The 15,458-nt window shown below is 47.0% G+C and overlaps 1 protein-coding gene and 1 long non-coding RNA gene across 4 annotated transcripts in view; one reads left to right on the top strand and one right to left on the bottom strand.

Annotated features, from left to right (window-relative positions):
- Positions 1 to 119: 119 nt before the first annotated feature.
- The window catches only part of Nadk (NAD kinase), a 24,872-nt gene continuing 9,533 nt past the window's right edge, over positions 120 to 15,458 (top strand). The window contains exons 1-3 of one of the 3 annotated variants that reach the window (XM_052718581.1): positions 120 to 553; positions 11,620 to 11,824; positions 14,006 to 14,089. In XM_052718581.1, the coding sequence (XP_052574541.1) occupies positions 11,646 to 11,824; positions 14,006 to 14,089 (263 nt within the window). In that variant the 5' untranslated portion in view covers positions 120 to 553; positions 11,620 to 11,645. Of the gene's footprint in view, positions 554 to 579; positions 913 to 11,619; positions 11,825 to 14,005; positions 14,090 to 15,458 lie in introns of those variants that run through there. The other 2 variants (XM_052718577.1, XM_052718580.1) reach the window with 2 other exon arrangements.
- LOC128097823 (uncharacterized) overlaps positions 7,722 to 15,458 on the bottom strand; it is a 23,311-nt gene continuing 15,574 nt past the window's right edge. Inside the window, exon 2 of the long non-coding RNA XR_008214001.1 lies at positions 7,722 to 8,137. This is a non-coding gene — a long non-coding RNA (uncharacterized LOC128097823). The remainder of the gene's footprint in view (positions 8,138 to 15,458) is intronic.

The following is a 15,458-nucleotide window of genomic DNA, read 5'->3' as shown; positions in this document are numbered from 1 at the left end:
CCACTCTTCCGCTCTTCCTCTGCTCTCCGCCTTTTCCGACCTGCCCTCCCCACCTCCGTCTCCTCCCCTGTACACCCTTCCTAATCCCTACCACAACACCCCAATTCCTCCCTTTGGCCCCTCCCCTCCTGTGCTGTCCCGCTTCCGCCCCTTGTCCACCTCCAGTTCCGTTACTCCCCGCCTCAGTTCCTTTGCCCCGCCTCCTCTGTCCTGCCCACTTCCTCTCGCCCGGCCTCCTCCCTTTGCCTCGCCCCTCTGTCTTCAGGTCTCCCTCTGGTGCTAAGAAAGGCGTGTGGGAAACCCGAGGTTTGGGAGCCGGTCTCTCTAGTTGCGGCTGCGCGGCCCTCCCCACGTGCTCTGCAGCGCATGCGTGTGTCTCGCGCTTGCGCACTGCCAGCCGCGGCGCCCTGCTGCTTGGTGTGCCGGACTCTGGACCGAGCGGCCATGGGGTGGCGGGCGGCCGGGTCATTGAGGGCCAGGTAGCAGTAGGGCGGCAGGGACCGCTGGCTCGGCCCAGCATGTAGACGTCCACGCGGGTGCGCGGCAGCCGACGGTGAGTGCGGGGCCTTGGGTCGCCCTCTGCCCGGTGTCACTTGCCGCCGGAGGCCCGTGGAGGCTGGGTCACTGCGCCGGCCCTGCCCACCTGCCCGAGGCCGGACGCTGGTGGCACTGACGCGCCTCTCGGCGTCCGAATGTGGTGTGGGCTGCGGCCAGGATGACGCGTGGTCTCGGGGACGAACCTGTGGGACAGATCTGAGGATCCGGCCGGGGGATGGGTCCGGGGGACGAGTCAGAGGTTCGGGTCCCGGGAGAAGCCGGGGAGGCCGCTGTTCTGTCCCTGACCCTGACTGCTTCAGCGCGCAGCACCGCAGCCAGCTCAGCAGCACCCTGGTCTTCCTGGGGCCTTAGCAGGTAGGAGAGGGCTTGGCATGTGAAACTTCAGAAGCCAAAACTAGTGCAAAGTAGTGAGTTAAGCGTGTGTAAACAATCGGGGTGTGGAATTCTCCAAAGTCACATTTTAAACTTGCTGTCCAGTACTTGCCAGAAAATTCCAAAGTCCTGAAGAGTTCCTAAAGGCAGGTGCCTCTCATGACCCAGATGTCACATTAACAAGCCAGTAGTCTTGTTCTCTGGCAGCTTTCTTAATTGTGGGAATAGGGCGTGCCCATCACAGTCCCGGGGTCTGTCCTTCCTTGGTCAAAAACCGGCCTCTCATACCAGCTCTCCTCCCAAGCAGTGGCTTTCTCCTGGCTTTGATTCTGAATAGCAAATTATTTTTCTTATTTGGTAACAGTCTCTATTTCAGTTCAAAACTTATTTGGCTTGGCTCTTGAGAAGAATGTTTTTCAAAACTATATTCATTTATTTCATGTATCACTGCTGGTTTTCACAGGCCTGACGGTGGCATCCTTGCCTTAGTAATTTAAGCATCTTGCCAGATGACACACTTCAAGAACCTCACTTTCCCTCCCAACATTGCTCTCCTCAGTCTTAGTGACCTCATGTCCCTTGGAATTTCTTTCTTTCTTTCTTTCTTTTTTTTTTTTTTTTTTTTTTTTGGTTTTTTGAGACAGGGTTTCTCTGTGTAGTTTTGTGCCTTTCCTGGATCTTGCTCTGTAGGCTGGCCTTGAACTCACAAAGATCAGCCTGACTCTGCCTCCCGAGTGGTAGAATTAAAGGTGTGTGTGCCACCACCGCCCAGCCAAGGAATTTCTTGTAGCATGCTTGTCCTCAGCAGTCACTTCCCTATGACTTACTCGTCCAGCCTCATCTTGTGTTCTGGGACAGTCACCGGTGCCAATACACTGCCTGACCAGGTAACATCAATTGGAAGTGGCATTCTAAAATGTTTCTGCCTTTTCTCCTTTGTGAGTTTATTTTATTAAAACAATTGTCAGGGCTACTGTTTTATTGATTTTGTCTTGTTTGAGGTTCTACAGATCCTCACACATGATAGACAAAATGCTGTCCCACTGAGCCGAAATCCACCCAACACCCCTTCTTTTGGGTAGAAAAGGCTAACAGATAACATCAGTGTTTAGATTAAGTTAATAGTTTAACACTCTAGGCTTCACTTGGAGAATGGAGAGAAGCAAGTAGATTTCTTTTACTTTTTAAAAAATGTATGTGAGGGGGGTGGACATGAACATGCTACTTCTCATGTTTGAAGCAACTTTCAAGAGTTAGTTTTCTCCTTCCACCTTGTGGGTTCCATGGGTCAAACTCAAGACATTGGGCTTGGCACTAAGTGCCTTTACCTGCTGAGCCGTCTCTCTGATCTTTTCTTTGTTTTTAGACACAACCTCATGTATCCCAAGTGGGGTTCTAATTCCCTGTGTAGCCAAGGATAACTGGACTTCTTGTCCTCCTAAATGACCTCTGCATGCTGGCATTACAGGCGTGTACCAGCCATATCCAGTTGGGCTTTTTCTTGTTTTAATGTGATGTTGGGGTTCAAACCGAGGGCTTTGTGTGTGCTAGACAAGCACTCTACCAACTGAGCTACATTTCCAAGCCTCAGGTGGTTTTACTTTTTAAAGATTTATTTTATCTTGTATTTATGTGTATGCATGTGTGTCTGTGTGTGGTTATGTGCACATGAGTACAAGTGCCTGGGAGGCAGGAACAGGGTGTCAGATCCCCTGGAGCTGGAGTTATAAGTGTCTGTGAGCTGCCTGACGTGAGTTCTGGGAAGGGAAGTCAGGGTCTCTGGAAGAGCAGCAAGTGCCTTTAACTGCTAAGGCATCTCTCCAGTCCTGCAGGTGGCTTATTATAAGGAAGTGGATTTATCTGCATCTTTATTACTTCAGATCTTCCTTTTCCTGGTACAGTAGCAAGAGAAAGTTCTGTGCAAAATAACTCAGCACTTCAAGGAGTGGCCTTGGGAGGACAAGATGATGGGCTATGGCCTCAGGCTCCACTTTCTATGCTTGATTAGATCTGTTAGCAGTTACTATGGAGCTCTAGCCCTCCTGAAGAAGGAGATGTCACTTTTCAGCCCCAGGAAACCATACTATGGTTGCTTATCATTTTCCATATGTCCTGACTCATGGCTGCCATGCTCCTAAGGCTACTGTGTGAGAACAAGTAAATTCATAAAAATGAATGTTTGGATTAAGACAGAGTTGGTACCACCTGACCACTCAGCCTCCTAGACCTGTCTCCTGTCTGCACTCACTTGGTGGGGCCTCAAGAACGCCTCCTTCAGGTCTGTGATCCCATTCCAGAAACAGCACACCTCCCCCACCTCTCTGCTAGCTAGGGTATCATTTATTTGTAGAAATGAGGTAGATGCCGGGCGGTGGTGGAGCACACCTTTAATCCTGAGGCAGAGGCAGGTGGATCTCTTGAGTTTGAGGCCAGCCTGGTCTACAGTGTGAGTTCCAGGGCAACCAGGACTGTTACACAGAGAAACCTTGTCTTGAAAAACAAAAAAAAAGAGGTAGATATTAGATAATCACTAAGACCTGGACAATGTGGCTTACAGTAGTGATGCCAACCTGGTTGATACAGCAACACCCTGTCTTGTTTGTTTGTTTGTTTGTTTGGACAGAGTCTCTCTGTGTAGCTTTGTGCCTTTCCTGGAACTCTGTAACCCAGGCTGACCTCGAACTCACAGAGATCCGCCTGCCTCTGCCTCCTCAGTGCTGGGATTAAAAGCAAAAAAATTCCAATAGATTTAGCCAAATGTACCCACCTCCACCAGCTGCCTCAGCATCTACTGACCTTGCCTAGCAGTACCTTTCACTTTACTTTCTAGACCTTGCTTGGAAGAGTCACCTAGAGAAAAGCTGAGGACAGAAGGCTACAGCATTAAAAAAGAATAGGGATGATGGTTCGTTCAATCTAGATAGCCTGAACTCAGTCCCAGGAACCCTCAAGATAAAGGAGAGAACAGATTTACAAGTTGTCCTCTGACCTCCACATAGAGACCATAGCATGTCAGCATGTGTGCAAAAGCCTGTAAATAAATAAATGTGTTTCTCTTTTTAAAAATTTGTTTGTTTGAGACAAGTTCTGTGTAGCTAGCTCTGGCTGTCCTAGAACTCACTGTGTACACTAGGCCTGGCTTCTTTTATTTATTTATTTGTTTGTTTGTTTATTTGTTTATGTTTGTTTGTTTGCTTGCTTGCTTGTTTTAGTTTCTTGAGGCATGGTTTCTCTGTGTAGCCCTGGCTGTACTGGATCGCTGTAGACTAGGCTGGCCTCCAACTCGGAAATCTACCTGTGTGCCTCTTGCTGGGATTAAAGGCCTGGGCCACCACTGCTTAGCTTTTTATTTATTTTGTTTTTTTCGAGACAGGGTTTCTCTGTGTAACAGCTTTGGCTGTTCTGGAACTCACTTTGTAGGCCAGGCTGGCTTAGAACTCACTGAGATCTGCTTTCTTCTGCCAGGGTGCTGGTATTAAAGGCTTAAAGGCATGCTCCACCACCACCTGGCTTCTTTTTATTTTTTAATTTTTTTAAATTTTTTATTTTTTGAAACAGGGTTTCACTATGTGGCCTGAAATTCACTATATAGGCCAGGTTGTCCATGAACTCACAGAGAGCACCTGCCTCTTCCTCCCAGTGCTGGAATTAAAGGCATTCTTCCACACCAGACAAATGTAATTTTTTAAAAAAGACTTGGGAAAGGGGATAGATGACTAGTGGTTAATAGCACTTGTTGCTCTTATAGACAGGAAAATAGGTTTGTTTCCCTCGGCATCTACTAACCTGGTGGCTAGCACTTGTAAACTCTAGTTCCAGAGGATCCAACACCCTCTTCTGTTCTCTGTGGGAACTGTACACACATGGTACATACACACAAGCTGGCAAAATACCCTAACACAAAAATAAGTATTTGTTTTTTATTTTTATTTATTTTTTGGTTTTTTTGAAGACAAGGTTTCTCTATGTAACAGCCTTGGCTGTCTTGGAACTCACTCTGTAGAACAGGCTGGACTTGCACTCACAGAGATCCACCTGGCTCTGCCTCCTGGGTGCTAGGATTAAAGGCATGTGCCACCACCGCCTAGTGTCTTTGTTTTTTTAAAGGCTCCAACGGAATTGGAACCTGAGAGCCCAGGCCACTCTCTTTTGCCTTGAGAAACTATCAGTCCAACCCCAGTGGACACAAAATAGGGGACACTATATTCTCTTGATGACTCTTCCTCTGCACTTTCATTCTGGCCTTGATCTGGGGTCTTAGTCTCCTCTCCTGTGAAGCAGCACCATAGTCCACCCACAGAATGTGTTTGCATGGTATTGTATCCTGCCTTGTACATGTTCTGTCCATCTCTGTCTTTAGAGTCTGGGAGACCCAACAGCCTATACTGTCCAGCTGCTTGGACAAAGGCCAAGTGCAGAATGTACCAGGGTCTGTTTAACCTCATGACCAGGACAAGGCTGTGTATTAGCCCAGCCACATTCTGTTAGTGATGTTCCTGGAATTACTATAGGGTCTTTTCAGCCCTAACTTCAGAGATGCCTATGGCACCCATTATGTGTGATGTGCTATCATCCCTCACCTGGTCATCAGCTCGATGATGATGGGGTGAATTTGGGCTTTCACACTAGAGCAGAACAGGCAGGCAGGGGGACCCAGGCTCCATCAGCAGGTCTGTGCTGCTGCCCACCACATCCAGAGCAGGGCCCAGGGAACCCTCATATGCCAGTGTAGACACTTAACCCTAGCACACAGTCTTTTTGTGACAATTGGCATTTTGATCAACCACCCACTCTGCCCAGTAATGACCTGACAAGGCACTGTGAGGAAGGCCACTACAGGGCACAGAAACTCCCACAGGCCTTGGCCAACATAAACCCATGAGAATCACCAGGCAGCTACATTTCTAATTTTTAAAATTACATTTGTTTACATAGTTTTTGTGTGTAGGGGTGGGTTCAGATGTGCACAACATATCTGTGGAGGTCAAAGGAGTTGTTTTTCTCCTTTCAGAGTGTGGGTCAAAGGGATTGAACCCAGATCCTCATATTTGAATGTGGGTGTCCAGGAGTGGACTGAACCCCAAGGAGGCTACTATTTGGGCATCTGGTCATGGTGAGAGGATGAAGAACTATATAGTGAGGCTCTGTCTCAAAACAACAACAACAAAAAAAACCTGTCAGTATATGCATGTACTTTCATTTTCTTAACTGTCATATAAGAAGTAAAATGGTTGTGGCAATATAGGTCTTTAATCCTGGTTACTAGGGAGATAGGCAAGGGGACAGGAGGATCACAAGGTCAAAGACTGCCTGGATCACAGGATGAGACTTTTGTTTTGTTATAAAAAGGCCAATCTGTGGTGGTGCACACCTTTAAACCCAGTACTTGGAAGCCAGAGGCAGGCCAGGTGAATCTCTTGAGTTTGAGAACAGCCTGATCTACAGAGTGAGTTCCAGGACAGCCAGTGTTACACAGAGAAACTCTTATCTCAAAAAACCAAAAATGGAAAAAATACACATACACACACACACACACACACACACACACACACACACACACACACACACACACCAGGCTGGGAGTACAACTCAGTGGTAAAGTATTCCATAGCAAGTGTAAGGCCCTAGGTTTAATTCCTAACAACACAGGGTAAAAGATTTTAAAGCCATTATGATTTTTTTTTCTCCTAACACTTCTAATAGTTTTATTCTACACATCTGTAATCTATTTTGAGTTAATGTTTGTATGTGATAAGAGGAAATAGTTCAGGGGCTGGAGAGATGGCTCAGAGGTTGAGAGCATTGGCTGCTTTTCCAGAGGTCCTGAGTTCAGTTCCCAGCACCCACATGGTGGCTCACAACCATCTATAATGAGATCTAGTGTCCTCTTCTGGCCTGCTTGTCGTTATACATACAGGCAGAACACTGTATACATAATAAACCTTTAAAAAAAAGAGGGCGGGGGCGGGGGAATAGTTCAGTCTTCAGTCCTCTTGACTGGCTATTCTGTTTAACACAGCTTGAAGGTTCTCCTTGTTGAATCACTTCAGCACCCATTGGCTAGGCTTGTGTGTATGGTTGAGGTCTATTTCTCGACAATCTGTTCAGTTGTTTAATATTGGAATTGAGCCGTGGTACCTTGTAGGCACTCTACCATTAGACTATATCCTCAGCCTTTTTATACTTTGAGACAGTTTTGTTGCCCAGGCAAACCTTGAACCTGTTATCGTCCTATCCTACCTCTGCCTTTCAAGTAGCTAGGATTATGGGCCTGTGTCAACAGCCCCAGCAGTTCTGTTTCTTTGCTACATAGACCTAGCTGGCCTCAAATTTGCAGTGGCCTTCTGCTGCCTCTGCCTCCCAAATCCTTATTGTGATGATTTATTTAGGTAGGTGGGACATAGAAATTATCTGGGTTTTTTTGTTTGTTTGGTTGGTTGGTTTTGGTTTTTTGAGACAAAGTTTCTCTGTGTCATTTTGATGCCTGTCCTGGATCTCGCTCTGTAGACCAGGCTGGCCTCCAACTCGCAGAGACCCGCCTGACTCTGCCTCCCGAGTGCTCGGATTAAAGGTATGCACCACTGCCACCCGGTTTTGTTTTGTTTTATAGAGCTCCTCTGGTGAGTATCCAGTGTAGCCAGGGTAAGAACCATATTTATTCCTTTATCTTTGACTTTAGCATGGGCTCCAAAGGTTTGTCCATAGTCAGTGCATTTTTTCTTCTGCTTTCCCTGACATGGTTATACATGCCCTAGTTGTTTGGACTACTATAACAAAGCAGCACAGACTGAATGGTTCAAAGGAGTAGATTTATGTTCTCACAGTCCTGGAGACTAGAGTCCAAGATCATCAGGTACCAGCTCACTGGGGGAGAACTCTTCCTGAGCATCTCTGTGCAGCTCATGGTGGACAGGTTTGAAACTGGAGGGAAGCCAGGCAGTGGTGTTGCAAGCCTTTAATCCCAGCCGTCGGGAGGCAGAGGCAGGCAGATCTCTGTGAGTAAGTTCTAGGGCTGCCAGGGCTTTACAGAGAGAAGCCTTGTAGTGGTGGGGGGCACTAAATGGACATCAAGGCCCCACCCTGTGACTCACTTCCTCAGAGGCCCTTCTCCAAATACAGTCACAGTGGTAGTTAAGGCTTCAAGATAACTTCAAGCACAGTGCTGGACTTGGTGGTGCAGGTCTGTTAATCCCAGCTGCTCTGGAGGCTGAGGAAGAAAGATCACAAGTGAAAGGCCTGTGTGGGTAACAGAGAGACTGTCTCAAAAAATAAAATAGCTTGGGGTATATCAGTGGTAGAGCATGTGCCTAACATGAGTGAGGTCCTGGGTTCAATCCTATTACTGCTAGGAAAAAAAAGAAGCGTTTAGACCACAGCACAGCACTATTTCATCTGGGATTTATACTTACTTACTTTCTTTTTTTTTTTTAAAGACAGGATTTCCCTATATAGACCAGGCTGGCCTTGAACTCAGAGATCCTCTTACCTCTACCTCCTGAGTGCTGGATTAAAGGTGTGTGTCACCAGGTCCAGCTGTTTCTCTTCTTTGATGGCAAAATACTTGTTTTGTTTTTGACACTGTTCTCTGTTTGCTGTACAGTGGTTTTCTTACTAAGGATGGGTTATGTTGAGTGCATGCTTGTAGCCCACTCTCCATCCAGACTTCTAGTTATTGAGGACATTTTCATATCAATGTTCCTAAGCAGGAAGCTGTGGTATTTATGTAGGTTTGTGTTTTGTCCCTTGCAGGCTTCCTGAGGTGAAGCAGCAGGTCTGGGGTTGTCATTGACCACATTGCCTACAATCATGGCCCTGTGGCTGATGTTTCTCTCCATCACAATCCTTTCTAGAGGTTTGGGGTTTTTTTTTTGTTGTTGTCTTTATAGTCTCCCCTGTAAACCACCTATAACTCCAGCTCTAGGGACTCCAACTCCTGGCTTCTATAGGCACCTCCACATGCATGCACATTACCACACAGAGACATACAACATATTCACCTAATTAAAAAAAAAAAAAAAATGAGCCTGGCCATGGTGGCGAACGCCTTAATCCCAACACTTCAGAAGTAGAGGCATCCTGAGTTTGAGGCAGCCTGGTCTACAGAGTTCCAGGATAGCCAGGGCTACACAGAGAAACCCTGTCTCGAAAAACCAAAAATAAATAAATAAATAAAAATTAAAGGTTTAAACTAGAAAAAAAAAAAGTCATCTTAAGGACATAGTGGCTTATACTTATAATCTCAACCCTTGGGAGCCAAAAGCAGGAGGATCACTGAAGGTGAGAGGACAGTTGGAATGAAAATGATGTGAGGGCTCCAAGGTTGGAGGGTTTTATTGTAGCTGTGAGGGAGAGAACGAAGGGTCCAGACTGAACTTGGCCAGCAGAATAGACCAGGCCTTGAGAAGAGAAGGGGTAGGGAGTGGGGAAGATCCAGAGAGAAAGAGAGAAGGGGCCAAGAGGACTAGGAGGGCTAGGAGCCAAAATGGCATTTACATAGGAATCAGAAGCTGGGAGAAGGGAGGCAAAGCTCAGCCCCTAGGCTGGAGGGTGTAAAGGGGGAGTGTGTGTGTGGGGGTGTGGTGAGATGTGCTGGGAGGAGCCACAGGTACTGAATGAGACTTGACCTAGATTTCTTTGGGCCCTCACAAAAATGAGTTCTAGGACAGCCTGAATTTTAGTGTGAAGACCTTGTCTCAAAAAAGAAAATGGGGCCGGGCGGTGGTGGCGCACGCCTTTAATCCCAGCACTCGGGAGGCAGAGCCAGGCGGATCTCTGTGAGTTCGAGGCCAGCCTGGGCTACCAAGTGAGTCCCAGGAAAGGCGCAAAGCTACACAGAGAAACCCTGTCTCGAAAAACCAAAAAAAAAAAAAAGAAAATGGGGTCAAAACACTTGCAGAGGACCCAGGTTTGATTTCGAGCACCCATATGGTGGCTCACAACCATCTGTAACTCCAGTTCCAGGGCATCCAATGCCCTGTTTCTGACTTCCTGGGGTACTAGGCATACACATGGTGCACATATATACATATAGGCAAAACATATATATATAAAATAAATCTTAAAGAGAATTTTAAAAGTCACCTTGATCAGGTTCTCAGTTTAGCCCAGCATTGGGTGAGTACCTGTAATCCCAGTACACAGGAGAATCAACAAGGTCATTCTTTTTTTTTTTTGGTTTTTCGAGACAGGGTTTCTCTGTGTAGCTTTGCCTCGAACTCACAGAGATCCACCTGGCTCTGCCTCCCGAGTGCTGGGATTAAAGGCGTGCGCCACCAACCGCCCGGCCTTCTTTGTTTATTTTTAAGACAAGGTATTCTGTAGCCCTGGCTGTCCTGGAATTCTCTCAAACTCAGAGAACCTCCTGCCTCTGCCTCCTGGCTTCATGGGCTTTCATCCCCAAAGCTATCCTTTGTTGTTTTGTTTTAGAGACAGGAGTCTCACTGTGGCCCTAGATGGCCTGGAACTCAGAGATCTGACTGCCACCGCCTCCCAAGTGCTGAGATCTAAGGCATATGCCGCCACCCCCGCCAGGCCAACTCATTTTATTCCTTTCCAGTTTTGTTAGTTAACTACCACTCATCCTCAGAAAGTCCAGCTTGGTTCTAGGGGAGTAAATAAACTTTGTGTTTGCCTGGTTTCACTGTCTGGGTGTTGCCCATGTGACTTCTCATGCTGGCTTTGACCCCAAGAGGGCTGGGAAAATGTTTCAAAACTCTAGGTGAGTGAGACTCTTTTTTTTTTCTTCCTTTGTCTTTTCCCAATTTTATTGAGCCATGGTGTCAGAACTATGTACCTTCATGACATTTGGATGTGAAGTTTTCTTTGAGAATTACTACAGTTCAATTCTGATGACTTTCTTGGTACTAGACTGACCTTGCCGACTTTGTAGGTGCACACCCCAGTGCATACCTGCTGTTCTGCAGCTGTTAGGGACTGAAAAGTATTTTGCTGTGCTGCTGTCTACACCACAACTTTACATTTTGATCTTACTTGTTTGGCCACAGGGCTGCTATGTGGTGCTCTGTGTCCACCCTTCCAGGGACCCTTTTATCTGGCTTGTGATGGAAATGCTACTACTCTGTCTTGGTTATTTTGTCCTTACTCTCCTCTATCTTTAGACTGATTGAAAAACACCAGTGAGGAGTGAAAGGTGCATCTTAGTCATAGAGCACTTAGCTGGAGTGTGCTAGGCCCTGGGTTCAGTCTCCAGCACTGAAGAAAAAGGACAAGAAGAAGGATTCTGAGTTTTTAACTGTCGTTAGGGTAAAAGTAGCATATTTTTTAAAAACTTTGGAAAATGGAAACCTGGCAGTTTTTTTCCTGTTGCTTGTGACTTTTCTTAGGGAGTCTGTTTTCTGTTCACCCAGATAGAGAAGGTGGTGACAAACGGGCCCAGCCAAGTCCAGCAGTGAGTTTATTGAGGTTACTCACAGGAGCCTAGGTGACTCAGACAACTGTGTCAGTAGTCTTTTCCCAGCAGTGTTTACTTCTTATATATCTTCAGGGAAGGGTGGGACCTCAGGAATCTTCCCCATCCCTCCACAGGGAATGTCCTGAGGGTCTTGTGGGAGAGACTTGTGCAGGTGACCACGGTTGTTCAGATAATCACATCCAACATTTCCTTGGATACACTGAATGTTTGTTACTGCTGCTCATATACATTGATTTTCTTTATTTTATCAAATTAAGGCCTCAGTGTTTTTCTCATATCAACTATGGAAATGGAACCAGGAAAGATGAATGTGAGTAAGGAATTGAGCCCTGATTCAGCCTCATACCACTGCTCAGCGTGTCATGGGGATGAGACCTGGAGCTACAATCATCCCATCAGGGGCCGGGCCAAGTCTCGGAGCTTATCAGCCTCACCTGCCCTGGGCAGCACCAAGGAGTTCAGGTAGGATCAGGAGTGCTCCCCTCTCCTCTCATGCCATGATGGGACATGTTAAGATCCTTACAGAGGACACAGCCTGTATCATTGTAGGTCAACATTGCTTAATGTTTGTTTTGTCCATGGGGTGGGGCTGGGCACTGCCCAAGTGGTGCTGACCTTAGCAGAGGGATCAAACACTGTCCACGAGACTTGTGCTGGGCACTTGTTACCAACTGGCATGTGCCAAATATAGGCTACACTATGTTTTTCTTTCTGTCTCAGCACAGAACCACCCAACTAGAACCATGCTGACTTGGGGTTAAGCTGATAGGAAAGCATGGTTGTGCTCAGTAAAAGAAAGAATGCTGGTGGAGCAGAGGTACTGTTGTGACCTAGAGCCCTCAGCTCCTTATATGCAGGCCACTGGGTCTCATGTGCAGGTTGTGGGGCACTCACTGCCTTCCTCTGCTGCGGCATAAAGCCTCAAGGGGAGTCACCTGACAAGCATGGGGTTCCGCTGTCATCAGAAGGTGTTCTCACTCCCAGGGACAATAACTATGTTAAGTTTTAGATGGAAGCTTGCCAGAGACTGGCAGTGACTCCAGAACAAGGGTCATACTTGTGAAATGCGAAGGTGGGCTTTCTAGTGAGGAAGGAGCCACTTTAAAATCAAGGGGTCTTTTCTGTGAGATAGAATGATCTCACAGAGCTCCTACGTGGTAGCAGTGGAGGAACAAGCGGCTGCTTCAGGTTCTTTGTAGAAAGTTCTGTCTGTGAGAGATGGCTAGGGCAGAGGCCAGGTGGCCGACGCTGGTACACAGCTGGTCACAGAGCACCCTCTGTTGCCTATGCCTTCACCACTAGGTTTGTGCCCTGCCAGCTTTGGGCAGAATTGCCTTAGTTTCTGGTTTGTGTGGGTTTTGTCATAACATATTTTTTTGTCTCAGGGATGTTGAACCTGTGAAAATGACTGTAGGTCAGGGCAGCTTCTGTAGCTGGTGGCTGATGCCCTGGGGCGGTATAGGGACAAGCAAGTTTGCCCATCCTTTAAGGACGATAGAGGGAGTGCCAGTTCTGAATCTTTTGCAAGCTCTAAATCTCCTGCCTGGTAACCTTTAAGTTCCAACAAAAGTTGATATTTGTGATATTCTGTATAACTTTTTAAAGGCTTATGTAAATCACCCAGGCTTGGTGATTCACACTTGTAATCTTAGCACTTAAAAGACTGAGGCAGGAAGATCACAAGTTTAAGGCCAGCCTAGGCTATATAGGGAGGCCCTGTTTGAAAAAAAAGAAAGAAAAGGGAAAAAGCTTTATGTAAAACTCTAGCACTTGTTTAGTCCAGAAAGGTCTTCAGCAACCAATCGACTCCTCTCCAGTTGTCAGCTGTCTAGTCTCCATGACCATGCCAGGCTCCATGACCCTGGACGCTGCCCATCCCCCAGAAGCAGAGCAGTCTTTCATCTGCGTCATCAGGATTGGAAGGTTTTGTGGGTTTGGAGACAAGCAGCTGAAGGAGAAAGAAAGTTTGAAGGCTGCTCTTGCTATCTCAGTGTTGTACTCTTTGGGCTGTGAAGGGTTGGTGAGACCCCACCCCCCCAGACCTGAGTGGAATGACCCAAGAAGAAAAGTCACAAAATACTGTTCTAGTCTTTGTGCTGAACCCCTAGAAGCATAGGGAGCATTGACTGCTGCTGTCCCTAGCCAAGGCAGAGTGCAGTGAACCTATGTTTGGATGCTCAACTGGCTGGGTCACTTTTCAGGAGAGAAGGCTGGGTTGCTCAATTAGTATCTGTGTTGTGGACACATGTGCTCTAGAGCAAATATTTCTGCTAGAATGTTCATCTAGATTATTCAGGGTGGTGCCAGGTTTTGACTCCCGATTATAGCCCACAGACCTGCTGAGAGGTACTGCCTTGGGTCTTAGGCTTATGTGAAGCCAGTGTTTTCTTGGCTGTTACTAGACCTGTGCCTTCTTTGATTTGGGATCAGTGTCCACAGGAGCCTGTCCAGGTCAGCTTCCATGTCTCAGTACTGCTACAGGGAACCTGGGCAGGATCTTCTGGGCCTGCCATGTGAATGCTGTGTACAATGGGGATAATGTCATTTGGGTTTCTTGGAGACTGACAGGGCCTGACGTAGCCCATGTCTGTCTTGCTGCCTGTCCCCTTCTACTTTGACACTAACTCCCACTGTGCTCCACAGGAGGACCCGCTCTCTCCATGGACCGTGCCCAGTGACCACATTTGGACCAAAGGCCTGCGTGCTACAGAACCCCCAGACCATCATGTGAGTTTACCAGACTTGGGGGCTGGGGAGGTTCCTTGGGAGTATTATGGGATTGCCCTGTGCAGGGTTCTGAATTGTTTAAAACAAAAGCCAAGCAGGTGTCTTGTTTGTGTTCAGAGACTCCTAAGTGGAGATGCTCAGCTGGTGGTTTTTCCCATGGCTTCTAGAGGTAGAGGGCAACTTTCTGTTTTGGTACACACCTGTAATCTGGCACTCAGTTTGAGGCAGGAGAATCTCCAGTTCCAAGCCAGCCTGGGGTGTTAGTATGATGCCAGCCTGGGCCACAGAGTCAGACCCTGTCTAAAAAATAAAAACAAATAAACCAGGGAGAAAGAGAAAAGCGCTGGAGAATAAGGGTGCCGGGTCTCTCACTGTGCCCGTCCTGCACAGGTGCCGGGTCTCTCACTGTGCCCGTCCTGCACAGGTGCCGGGTCTCTCACTGTGCCCGTCCTGCACGGGTGCCGGGTCTCACTGTGCCTATCCTGAATGGAGCAGTGTAAGATGCTTAGTTGTTTCTTATAGTGAGAATTCCATCCAACAAAGAGGTTTCTCCTTTAATTGTTCCAGAAGTAGAAATGTCAGTTTTCTTTCTTTTTCAACCTGATTTTAGTTGCTTGAAAGATGCTTCTCTTTATTGGTGTGTATGTTTGAAGGGGTTGGTTTACCATGCTAGAGATGGAACACAAGCCACATGTGGCCCACCCAAGCTCCCCAGCACTCAGAGCTGTAGGCAGCCCCCTGCTTCCTGGCTCCTGGCCTGATGCCCACATGCCTGCCCACCATTTCCCAGTGTCCTACTGGTCTCCTATGTTTGCCCAACTACCAGCTGCTTGCAGCCCCTTTCTGCACAGCCTAATACTTGCCACTTACTTACGCCTCTCCAACAGCCAAATTTTGTTTGTATAATTTATATATATATACACACACATACATACATATATACATATATGTATGTATGTGTGTGTATATATATATATATATACATATATATATGCCTGTTTGTATGTTTGCTTGCACCAGCTTCTTTGGAGGCCAGAAGAGGGTTTTGGACCCCCTGGAAATAGATAGAGTTTCAGGCAATTGTAATACCAGATGTTGGTGCTGGGAACCAAACATAGACCCTCAGCAAGAGCAGTATACGCCATTGGCTGTCCTGGAACTTGCTCTGTAGACCAGTCTGGCCTTAAACTCAGAGATTCAGCTATCTCTGCCTCTCAAGTGCTAGGATTAAAGGTGTATGCCACCACACCAGGGGAGCATTATGTACTCTTTATTTTATTTTATTTTATTCATTTTGGTTTTTCAAGACAGGGTTTCTCTGTATAGTTTTGGTGCCTGCCCTGGATCTTGCTCTGTAGACCAGGCTGGC

Source organism: Peromyscus californicus, unplaced genomic scaffold (assembly GCF_007827085.1).
Source record: "Peromyscus californicus insignis strain IS unplaced genomic scaffold, ASM782708v3 Scaffold_5__1_contigs__length_169319896, whole genome shotgun sequence".
Lineage (NCBI taxonomy): Eukaryota > Metazoa > Chordata > Mammalia > Rodentia > Cricetidae > Peromyscus > Peromyscus californicus.
This window is presented reverse-complemented; position numbering and strand designations above follow the sequence as displayed.